The sequence below is a fragment of the Rhopilema esculentum genome, chromosome 9 (genome assembly GCF_057945365.1).
Source record: "Rhopilema esculentum isolate cy_ngs chromosome 9, ASM5794536v1, whole genome shotgun sequence".
NCBI classification, from domain to species: domain Eukaryota; kingdom Metazoa; phylum Cnidaria; class Scyphozoa; order Rhizostomeae; family Rhizostomatidae; genus Rhopilema; species Rhopilema esculentum.
In genome coordinates, this window is record NC_142823.1 from 3,415,144 (window position 1) to 3,426,865 (window position 11,722).

An 11,722-nucleotide genomic window follows, 5' to 3' on the forward strand; every position below is an offset into this window, starting at 1 on the left:
AGGGTTTTACTTGAACAACAGCCACCGCTACCTAGGTACTTATCATAGATCTACCATTTTTTTCAGGGACCCAGTGCTCGCTGTAGATGGCGAAGTCACCAAGTAGATGGCGAAGTCACCAAGTAGATGGCGAAGTCACCTCCAAGACAACCCAAAGGTACAATTATGCAATATCATATTTAAGAAATAAGAGCCAAGATTAATATTGAAAATCTTTCTTTGCTGGGTTTTATTTGGTAGCTTCTAGGACAATAGTTTCAAGAAGATTTTCAAAAAATATCAACACGTCTTCCATAAAACAAACACTAACTTACAACCAACTTAGAAGGTGTTTATATTTTTAACATCTGAACTTTATTAACTTGAAATATTTTAAGTAGACAACGATTTTCACTTTGTCTCATAATTACAGTACTTAAAATTTTATTAAGTTCTAAAATAAAACTTCTTTCAATTATTAAAAAAGGGCAAATCACCTGGAATTATGCTCTATTTTTCTAAGGTAAAAATGCAAGCCTGTCACACAATGTTTTGATTTGAATGAAATTTTTCCTCACCTTAGAAAATTGTAATACCCAACAGACCAGCATTGTGAAAAAGTTAGTAAATAATAAAATCCTAGTTAACTTAAACTTAACAAAAACCTCTATTTTATAGAATTTCTGCTGCATTTGTATACCTCATTTTGGTAAAGAGGATATGAAATTTGTTTCAATGACAAAACCTTATATTTAAAAACTATCGACTTTGTTTCGTCTGCAGTGACGACAATAAACTTTTACTAATTGTTGCATGAGTCTGTGTATAGCTACTAGCAGCCAGTCCACCATTTCCACTGCTTGGTCTTGGCTTTCTGCCTGGGCGAAACCCAGGACTTCTTTCTTGGGCTGTTTGTTGACGTTGCTGGGGTATCTGTTGGGTAAAAAGAGAGACTGGAAATGAGGCAAACAACACCATATCACCAGTAGCCAATGCAAAACTTTAGGGGAGGGGGGGGGGGGCTTTATAGGGATCTTGCCTGAATATGATTGTTTCATTGAGACAGAATTGCCCAAGTAGAGCCTGAAATGCAATAAATCTTGACTGACTAGGGAGCTGCAGCTCTCCCAGCAACTGTGCATATCATGTCAGATCATTTTTTTAAGAGTAAACATGCATTCAGTTACTTGATGCCCAAACTTGTTTTGTTTTGTTTTGTTTTGGTTGCTTTGTGAAAATGTAAGTAGTAATAGACGTGATTTTCCTTAATTTTTACTTTGATGTCAAGACTTGTCACACATTATTTTACCATTTATCTCTAGCATTAATGTGTAAGTCCAGATTAATCTTCATTTTAAAACTTAATCTGCAAATAAATGTGAATTTATGCAGGTTTTTTAAACCAGTGCCCGATAGTTTAACTCTGAAACGAAAATGGTTGACATTGAAGAAAGAATTTAGATGCATACCATCCTGGCACTTGTAACTGATAGTGATGATAACTTGTCGAGAGATGATGATCGCATCAGAATGTTGTTATTCTTGTTCTGGTTGGCAATGTTTGAAATTGGACGAGATCTACCAATTACTGGACTTGTTTTTGTCTGAAATAATCAAAGAAGACATCACGTAGCCAAAGTATAGTACACAGATATCAAGTATTATACACAATAAAGGAAAGCTTAAACATACACATGGAATGCTTCTATCAAATTAAATTATACATCCATGGCTTACATTGAGATTTTCAGCACTGCCTGCTCGTACTCTGTGTAGCGGTGCTGACTTTGCTTGTCTTTGAGGTTGGGATGGTGGCAGCTTTGTTGTGCGCCCAAACGCTACTGTGGCTTTATTAGCACCTGAAGGTGACTCTGCTGCTCCAGCAGCAGTTGTAATTGGAGCAGCAGCCTCATTAGCCACAGCTGACTGTCCAGCAGTCATTGCAGCTGCGGTGGATACAGCTTCTGTCTTTATTGGCCTGCTAGAGAGTGATGACTTTTTTGCATCTGTTCTAGCTGCAGCAACCGCTTGTGGACGTGAACTTTGTTCGGCAGCTGGTCTTTGTTCTCTTTGGGCAGTCATTTCTCTTCTTTGTCTACGTACTTCTGCTTTTCTCTTTATAATGCTCTATGGGCATAACATGAAATAATATGAAATGTTCAAGGAAATTAAGGTTACCTCTATTCACAGGGAATCTATTGAAAGAAATACTTTTAAAAAAAATTTATAAAAACATGAATAATGTAAGAGATTGTGAGCTACTGTTCTAGCAAGTTTCTGTTCCTTCCTAGAACATTACAGTAGGCTTTTACTATAAAGTGGGTATAAAAGCCTGTAACTATACCTCATACAGCTTGTCCCTATATTCGTTTACAGAAAGTTGCACATCATCATCAACTGGAGGTACTATGTCATATGTTAGTGAAACTTCTTCTGCTGGTTTTCGGAATTTAGCCACAAAAGGATGGTTCAACGCCTCTTCAGCAGTTGGTCTTTTTGCAGGGTTAAAATGAAGCAGTGCTTTTAGTAAATCCAAACCATCTCCTGAGGCAGTTGGGAGCATTTCTTCTAAAGACCGTCTGTTTCTGCTGTGTAATGACTTGTCAAATAATGAGCTACTATATGCTGATTTTATGCTATCTAGATCTGCAAGAAAATAGAAAAACATCCCATTTAATTGGGTTTTTTATACTCTTGATAGCAGATAAACTAGGAAAATAGACATATTGATGGCTCAGTGCCTGAGGATATCTTTATCATGACTAGATTAATAGTTGTTGCTACCCTTAAGGCTGCCTTTATAACTGCAACTGCAATTACATTTTAAAATATTAAAGGATGCTAAAACCATTGAAAGTTTTAACTCAGTGAAGCTTTAAGTGAAAGTTAATGTACTACCGGCATGGTATTAAAAAAGAGTTGCCATTCAACTCTTCATTGCTAGCAGTGCTTTCTGAATGGCATCAGATGATGGAAGCAAGTTGATCTACTAATCCTACAACTGACAATCTAAAGAGAATCAAAGCACAAAGGAAAGTTCCTTCCTCCAATAAATTCTTTATAGTTACATCCCTCGATACAGCTTGTGTATGTCCCTGAAATTTGCAATTAAGATTACCTAGCTTACATTTCAGTCATATTTAATACAACACCACACAAAGTGTATAAAAAAACATTCTCACCATATTTAGAAGGTGTTGGAATGGCTGACATAATTCTCTCAATTTGATTCAATGTTGATGATCCAGGAAAAAGTGGTTTACCTAGATAGAAAGATATAGATTATTTTATTTTCTTAGTTAAAAGAGTATTCATTACTTTGTTGATAACAACAGCAAGCTTGGTAATGAATCATAATTGTTACCTAATAATAATTCTCCCAAAATACAGCCAACTGACCACATATCCACTCCCTTGGTATACCTGGTAACAGAATAAGACAAATATAAAAAAGCTGTAGAACATGAGAAATTTTCACTGTAGAGTAAAATTTCTTTATATTGCTTTATTTCAGAATTCAAAAATACTTATTTGCGTTATTTGGGTATATAGAAGAGGACAGTGTTCTGTTTTTACTTCCAGTTTTATGCTTAATTGGGTCATCAGGCAACTGTATATGGCATCTTACTTATACCGTTTTGAACCAACCGATGTTAATAACACATAATAGCTAATTTAGAAGTGATGCAAGTTGGTTACAAATATAATTTGAGTGTATCTTACTTAAAAGGGATTAATGAATACTGTGGTGGCTTAAGCCATCTGTCAAACAAGTTTAGCCAATCAATAGAGTTGTCAAGTGGTAACATCAGAAAGATCTGTTTTTAGAATTTTTGAATTTTTTCCCATAACCTGAGGATCATGAAATACCTCTAAATCTGCAAAATCAGTTAAAGGCATTGTGAATTGGCTGGGATATGACCAGATGAGCACAAGCTCTGGCCCCATCAAACCTCTGTAATTTGGTCTCAGTTCATACCTTTATGAACTGAGCCAAAACAACAGTAATCTGTTAGCAAACTTCACATCTTCTATTGGCCATAGATCACCCGATTTTGACAAATTTAACTGATTCTGCATATATGGGAATATTTTATGGTGTTCTTTCATGTTATGTGGTCAAAATTCTAAAATTCTAAAAATAGTTTTTTGTGACGTCACACATGAGAACTCTATTAGCATGATACCACCTAGACGCTAATTGATTGGACAAAGGTTTATTGACAGATAGCTAAAGCGACTTCACTATTTGTCAATTGCCTTTTAGATCAAATTTTACAACTGCAGATCCTGTAGAATCCAAAAATTTTGGTAAATTTCTTCTTATTATGATACAATACATACATATTATGATACAAACTTGAACTAAAGAATCAAACAAGTGCATGGAAAAAACAGAAATGCCAGAAGAGATGTAAAGAGATTTTGTACACTCACACAGGTGATGCCAGAAGGATTTCCGGTGCCCTATACCATCTAGTTGCTACATAGTCAGTCAGGCTAGGATCTCCAGGCTCAAATTTCAAACTTGAAATAGAGCGAGCTAGACCAAAGTCACAAATCTTGAAAAGAAAAATAATAAATCAATCCAAATTTAAAATTAATTGAATATGACTGACCACTATAAAGCAAAGCCTAGGATAAAGTTGTTATAAAAGTGCTTTGAGATATTCATGAAGAGCTGATTCTTAGGTAAATAAGCCTCTCAGGTGTGATAGAATGTCTACAAACTGGTATATCATGCTCTGCATTTGAAATATATGAGATTTGTATCCCAAATTCTTTAGAGAAGCTTTGAGTTCATTACAATGATGGGAACCTTGATAGAGGATGAATAAAGTTCATTACCTTGATAAAACAATCAGCATCAAGGAGAACATTGCTTGGCTAAAAAGAAAAAAACAAGATAAATAAAAAGTATAGAAATGTCATATATCGTATATCATAATTAATCTGCATTGCATTTAATCTGCATTGAAAAGCTCTAAGGTAAATTTTGATACTCCAGTAGTATTCATCCCTATTGTTAACCTCTAAAGTAAATGTTGATACTTCTGTAATATTCATCCCCATTGTTGAGCCTTCCGAATGCAACAATTTGCATCAAATCATGATGAGTTTTATGGTCTTAAACAATCAGGGTTAACTTGGATATGTGAAAAATCTATGATATAAAAGAAAAATAAAAACATAACAAACACCTTAAGTGATGAAAAAAATCTTTTAAAATTTTGGCAGTTATGATTCATACCTTAATGTCTCTGTGAATTACATTTCCAGAATGTATATACTTCATGGCTTTTAGAAGCTTCAAAGAAATGAACGACAAAGAAATGAATGATAAAGAAATGAATGACGATTAAACATGATGATGGAATTCAATTTGTCTGTTTCTGAAAAGAGGGGACATGTGCCCCCCAGTTCCCTACACCAATGCCTAAAGATTAAAAGCTATATTGCTACAAAGCTTTAACTATACATTTGTTTTGTGAAATTTCTACACCTTTTGAAGTAATTGTTACAAGCGATTTTTGATGCACAAAGAGACAGTCTACTGGAGAATTTGATGAAATTTCCATCCAAAAATATAAATAAACAAAATATGATGGATATCCTCTGTCTGATCAAATCTTTAGTTAGAATTATGCAATTAATTTAGCGATTGTGTTATTGAAGTGTTTGATTAGCAGCAGGTTGTCGTATTTGTTGCCTCTGTCTCTAATGCAGGCATCTAACCTGACTTGCTTTAAAACTGAAAAAAACATACCTGATACATAATGTATCTTTTATGTACATCCTTTAGAATATTTCCTTTCTTTATAACATTGTGTAAGTCAGTATCTAAAAGAAAATGTATATAATAAACAGAGTGGTTAACACCAATACCAACATATAAGGACTTCTATACACGGTACTACTATTTAGTCAGCAGCTGTATTATGTCAGGCAACTACTGAATAAATACTGTGATAGCATTGCTAGTTTTAGAATCACACCAAAGGGACATTTGCAATTACGATCAAAACATGTCTAAATCTATCTTGACATATCTTGACTAGGCGTTAGCTTATGCTCTTCCGATAGGGATAAAATGAATTGCCTAAATCAATTGGGAGGAGGAGGGGGGGTGGCGTGATTAGTGCATTTAGAAAAAAAAGAAACTTTGCAGTTTGATATAACAGAAGACAGCCTTGGTATAGAAGGCCTTAGTCAGGCCTGGCCATTTGAGGAGCCATAGCTCTTGCTCCCCTCCAGGCTCTCCTCAAATGCTGGAGGGGAGCTAGAGATTGCTCTCCTAAATTGTTCTAGAAAGCAAATTTGCTCTCCTTGAAATCAATTTTCCTTTGTTTCTATTCTTATAGCTCACCTGAATACTTATAGGAGAGCTGTTTGCTGCTCCCCTGTTAAGAGTCTCACGGCCAGGCCTGCCTTAGTATACCATTATGAAATTAAAAGATCCTTACCCATAAAATCAAAAACAAGGTAGATATCTTTGTCATTTTCAGCCTTTATGACATTGAGTAACTTAATGACATTGTCATGATTACCAAACTCCTGCAGGAAAAAAGACAATATTACTTTAATTTACCCACCAAAGCAAGGACAAATAAAAATATTGAAGCAAGCAGTTGTGCCTTTTGACAGACAGTTAAATCAGCCCAAAGGCAAATATGCCTTAATGGTGGATAAGGTGAAAATTATGAAAGAAAGATTTAGGATCCTTGCCATTCCACCTTAGAATTTATGTATCATAGGGTAGCAAAACCATATAATCTCCTAGTAACTGAAAGGTTTCATGAAAATTAGCCTACCTGTAGAAAGCAGATTTCTCTGAATGTCCTCTGCAAAGAAAAAGTCAAAAGGTTATTATTGGAATATTATGTGTAAGAAGTTTTGAATAGGTGCCCTAAATATATTGACCATAAAACTTGATAAAAATCTTATGAGAAAATGTACACCTAAAAGAAAAGTTGCTGGGTATTTCTATGTTTATCATTTGGATCAGGTGTTAACCTCATGCCCCAATGGGTCACATACAGAAAGGTACTGTCATTTTCAGATCCATAAAATCTATACTCAAGAGAGAATTTGTCTTTAAAAGGCACTATGTCCTACCAGTCAACCATTCAGAATTAACAATAGGCTTTGAAAGTTAGCCAATTGGCTCCGTAAAAATAAGTCTAATGTAAAATGTAATTGGGAATTTAAATGGCCAGTAACTTTCCCTGCATAAAGATAAAATACAGGACTCATCTTTATTCACTGTCAACTTATTTTTAGTAATATTTGAACAATAATTCCCCCTCCTTACCTGAGCATCAGTTTGGTTCCGAAAAGCATCAAATATCTTCTTTAAAGCAACAATCTCCCCAGTTCTTCTATCTATTGCTTTCCAAACAATACCATATGCCTGGTGAATGAAAAGTCTCAAACATGAACATTGATTTTTAGTCTTTTCTTCAAGCTTTTAAATGGTTCAATATTTTGAATTTAATTTTAGTAAAACCCTTTTTTTGTATGAAATTAAAGCATAAAATCAAAATCCAGAATAATTTTGTCATTTCTAGAAAGAAATGTAAGAAGCGTCCTGTCTATCTTCTGTTACTTTACAAACCCAATTCATATGGGTATTACAAACAAATTATTTGTTATTCGTTGGCAAGATCTAGGTATGGGTCATTGTAAGCTAGTAGACTATAGTGGAGGGATATCATGATATATGAAAAGAAATGAAGGTTTATCTGCTCTTTGTGAGAATGTATGGACATATACTATGTTTAATCAGCAGCACATCAAAAACTGTGTTAATATTGGAAAGTTTAAATACTTTATAGCATATCCTGCAAAGTCTAAAGACAATTCTTAATCAGCTGTCTTAGTTTTTAACTTCGAGTTTGAAGTATTGAATATTTTGTGTTTAAGTCCGTCTCAAACCAAAATAGTATCTAAAATAACATAAAGATGCAAATTTTTAAAAATTTCATTGCGTTTTTCATTTTAGTAATATGATGCCTTGGGAAGATAATTAAGACGGCCTGCGCGCATCAATATAATTTTAGTTTTGAGATCATCCAACTGGGTAATGAAAATACTCAGCGCGGAAGGCCCTCATAAATCAATTCGTAATGGCTACCACGATTTGCATTCTGCACCTTTATAATCAAACGTTAACTTGATAAGCAAACACATGACATCTGGTTGCTACCGTCAAGCTTTCACAAGGTTTTAGATGCGCTGGTGTAGAAATCTACTCGCACAATATCACATCATAATAGGCTCAACTCTACAAATCTAGAGCAGCCAACAGATGCATACCCCTTTTCCAAGCCGCTTCTTTATTTCGTATTTCTTTAATATATGTCCTTCGATATCTGTAGACATTATTGATGTCAGTAACAAAACTTCCTATTAACGTATGTTATGATCAAGATCCAAATCAAGTTTGCCGCCTAGGCCCGTTAACAACTTTCCCTTTTGCGCATGCCCACAAATGATCGTAATGTATTGATGTTAGCAACAGAGTCAGAAGTACATAGCAACCGATAAAATATTGAAAAGATTTTCTAATATTCGATTCAGTGTCATGCAATTAATATTTTATTAACGAAGTTTTGATGAAAGCAATTATGAATGCACGCTCTCCGATTTGATTAGCTCAGACTTTTGTGATCATTTATAAATTGCATGCTTGGGTCAAACTACTTATTGAGAGAAAATGTGAGCGAGTGAGACTACCAGGTCAGGTCTCGAACCCACGACAAGGGACTCCGTACATCGTTCCTACAAGTTTAATTAGTAATAAGCTATTGAGTAGTAGATTTGATTGAGAAAAATAATATATCCTTGGTTGGTATCATTTCTTGCATACATTGTATAGAAGAAATGCAAAGACAGCCTGATGGAATTAATATTTTCCTGTGCTGCAGTTTTTTCCGACGACACGATTTAAAAAATAGCATTTTATGACAAATACATTAGGATATCAAAAGTATTGCACCACCTTGCTCAAAATGGCGGCAGACTTTGTCAACTTTTTGACAAAAACAACAAACATTTGGATGCGTGAATTGGGTGAAATAGGCGCATCTTATAGCAAATTTTGGCGGGAAAGTTTTGATAATCTTGCTGACGCCATAGAAAACATAGTTAGAGTTGTATAAACTAGGCAAACAAATTTTAATTTGCTAAAATATAGACCATGATTGCCTAAAGAGGAAGAGTTACCAAATGAGAAGCAAGTCGCTATCAAATATTTGCGGGAAAGTGACTGTCTTATCGTAAAGTTGCTGAGCAAGTTGGGTGTAGCCACTCAACAACTGTTAGAATTTTTAAAAGTTTTATTGAGAGTAGTTCAGTGGCAAAGAAACCAAGAAGTGGACGGCCAAACAAATTTGATGGTAGAGAGGAAAGAATTATCTCTCGCACTGCATGGCGGTTACATTTTGCGACACTAAAGATACTTACTTTTGATACCCTTGTAGTAACATAAATCGACGGAGTACACTTACATCAAGAAAGTATCCGGGCAGTTCAACGATCGATTGCCCTTTCGAACAACAGCAAAGTCAGACTTGCGAGAATGACTCCTTTATTTGGTAGCAATGGGTTTTTGAGAAACACTTTTAAAACGAACTAAAAGCAATAAAATGTCGCAAAACTTCTGCATTTTTGTTAAAGAGACATTTACACTACAAGCCTTGCACAAATCAACAAAGAACAGCAAATTCGGGTTACAGGGAGTCAGTCCGAATGCGTCAATGAGACATGGCTATTGTTTACAAACTCGTTACACATATTGAGACACATATTTTTGAAAAATATCAAAATACAACCTATATTTGATTTTATGAATCTACAACTAGCTTGTGCGCTGTACAATATGTTATAAAATAACTGGGAATTCAAATAAAATTGTACTAGGAAAAGATAGCGAATTTACAAACAAAAATATATAAATTACCGATTTGACGAACTCTGAATATATCGAACTTCCCGGTATAACGAATTAAAAATCTGGTCCTTTGGATTCTGCCTAAGAAACTCCTTAAAAATTCTGTCAGTACAGGGAACCCTGGAAACAACGAACTCAATTGTTAGGTCTCTTCATCATAATTACCCTTGATATAACGAGCTCATAAATTCTTCATCCATTTTTTTATTCATTTCATTCCGGTGATCATTTATTGCTTTCTCTTGGGGGAAAATCATTTTTGTAATCGGTAAAACATACATCGGCAAACATGTATTTTTTATGATGCTGAAAATGGAGATGAGATGCGTGCAAAAGTAACACCTTTTCAAAGTTTTATGACATTACAGTGAAAAAAGCCAACACACAGAAAGCCAAATTGTAATGTGTGGTGAACAAGATTTTCAGTTTTGATCACTGACAATTATTATATTTGAATCCAGCTTGTTCTTTTCGAGTAAAAGGTGCCCAGAGCTTGGGGATAGCCTAAGCAACCCCACGGAAGGGTTTTTGAAGCGTATACTGCGAAAAGAACTCAGAAAAAATTTCCTACCGATACAACGAACTCTCGATGTAACAAACTATTTTTTGGTTTCCTTTTGAGGTCGTTACATCGGCATTCCACTGTATATATATTTATTTTTAATTTATGTAATTAAGTTGGGAAAATTATTGATATGGGACAGATCGATCAAAAGTAAGCATAAAATTTGGTAACATCCAGCAGATCTTAGACCTAAGGCTGCAAGTCTGACCTTAATCGACCGCTTAAAGGATACACTTTTATAATACTTCTTAATCACTTTCCTTGCAATCTTTTTGCTGCAATTTGTCACAATGACGCAAACCTATTTTGATGCAAATCGGTCGTCACGGAACTTTGGGCTTGGTGTCGCTAGAGATATTGATCTTCCTGTCCTGTCTCACCAATATTTTTACGCTTCTTTTTTCCAAATTTTTTTATGACAGCTTTTTTATTATTGTGATAAACTGTTATTCATAGACGCAGGTTGTAAGTCAGTTCTTTCTCTTTTTGGTCGTTACAACCTTAACAAAAAGCCTGTATAACTTTTTTTGTGATAAAGTCGAAGTTTTGATGCATAGATAATTCAAAAAGCCAAGAAGCTTCAAAGAAATTCTTCAAAAAGTTTTTGTAAAAATTGCGATTTCATTTGTAGAGAAGTTTTTCTCATAACACGTTCCAACCAAATTCGAAACTGTCTGGATGTCTGGACACTTTCGTTACGGAAGTTTCTATACGTATCTTTGGAAGAAATTGCTACCCACAAAAGGCTGAAGTTAAGAAACCTAGAAACCGCAACTAACTACAAACAGAATACAATTGACATAAGAGGTGTAAAAGTATCACATATGGCGATACAGCTTCAAAATCAAGTGCTAAACAAAAAGAAAGTAGCTATGGCAAATGCATGTAAGCTTCGTGGTGACATTTTAACAGGAATAATCAGAAAATTTATTGAAGCAAGATAAGACCACTATGTTATCTTTCTTTTTGTTTCGGACTGTTTTTGACAAGCGTGCAGTTTTGAACCGTGCAAGCAATAGACAAACAGGATCTTATCGCACCACAATATCAATTTCTTTATTGTTATTGTGGTGCGATAAGATAAACTAAATATTTTTTGACACATTAATAAAGTTTTTGATTAATTGATTAATTGATTAATTGATTAATTGATTAATTGATTGATTGATTGATTGATTGAGGTTTTTGAGAACAATTTCCATTAATGCTTGCTGAAAACTTGTTAT

At 34.6% G+C, this 11,722-nt stretch overlaps 1 protein-coding gene across 1 annotated transcript; it reads right to left on the bottom strand.

The window, feature by feature from the left end:
* Positions 1–277: 277 nt before the first annotated feature.
* On the bottom strand, positions 278–8,455 carry LOC135689044 (extracellular signal-regulated kinase 2). The gene is made up of 14 exons (XM_065206144.2): positions 8,296–8,455; positions 7,292–7,390; positions 6,792–6,821; positions 6,444–6,534; positions 5,747–5,820; positions 5,231–5,287; positions 4,828–4,866; positions 4,417–4,541; positions 3,344–3,402; positions 3,162–3,242; positions 2,324–2,625; positions 1,717–2,106; positions 1,449–1,583; positions 278–912 (listed from the first exon to the last, which is right to left on the bottom strand). Exons 1-14 carry the CDS (start codon positions 8,359–8,361, stop codon positions 739–741), a joined length of 1,722 nt encoding a protein of 573 aa, XP_065062216.2. The 5' UTR covers positions 8,362–8,455; the 3' UTR covers positions 278–738.
* Positions 8,456–11,722: the final 3,267 nt, after the last annotated feature.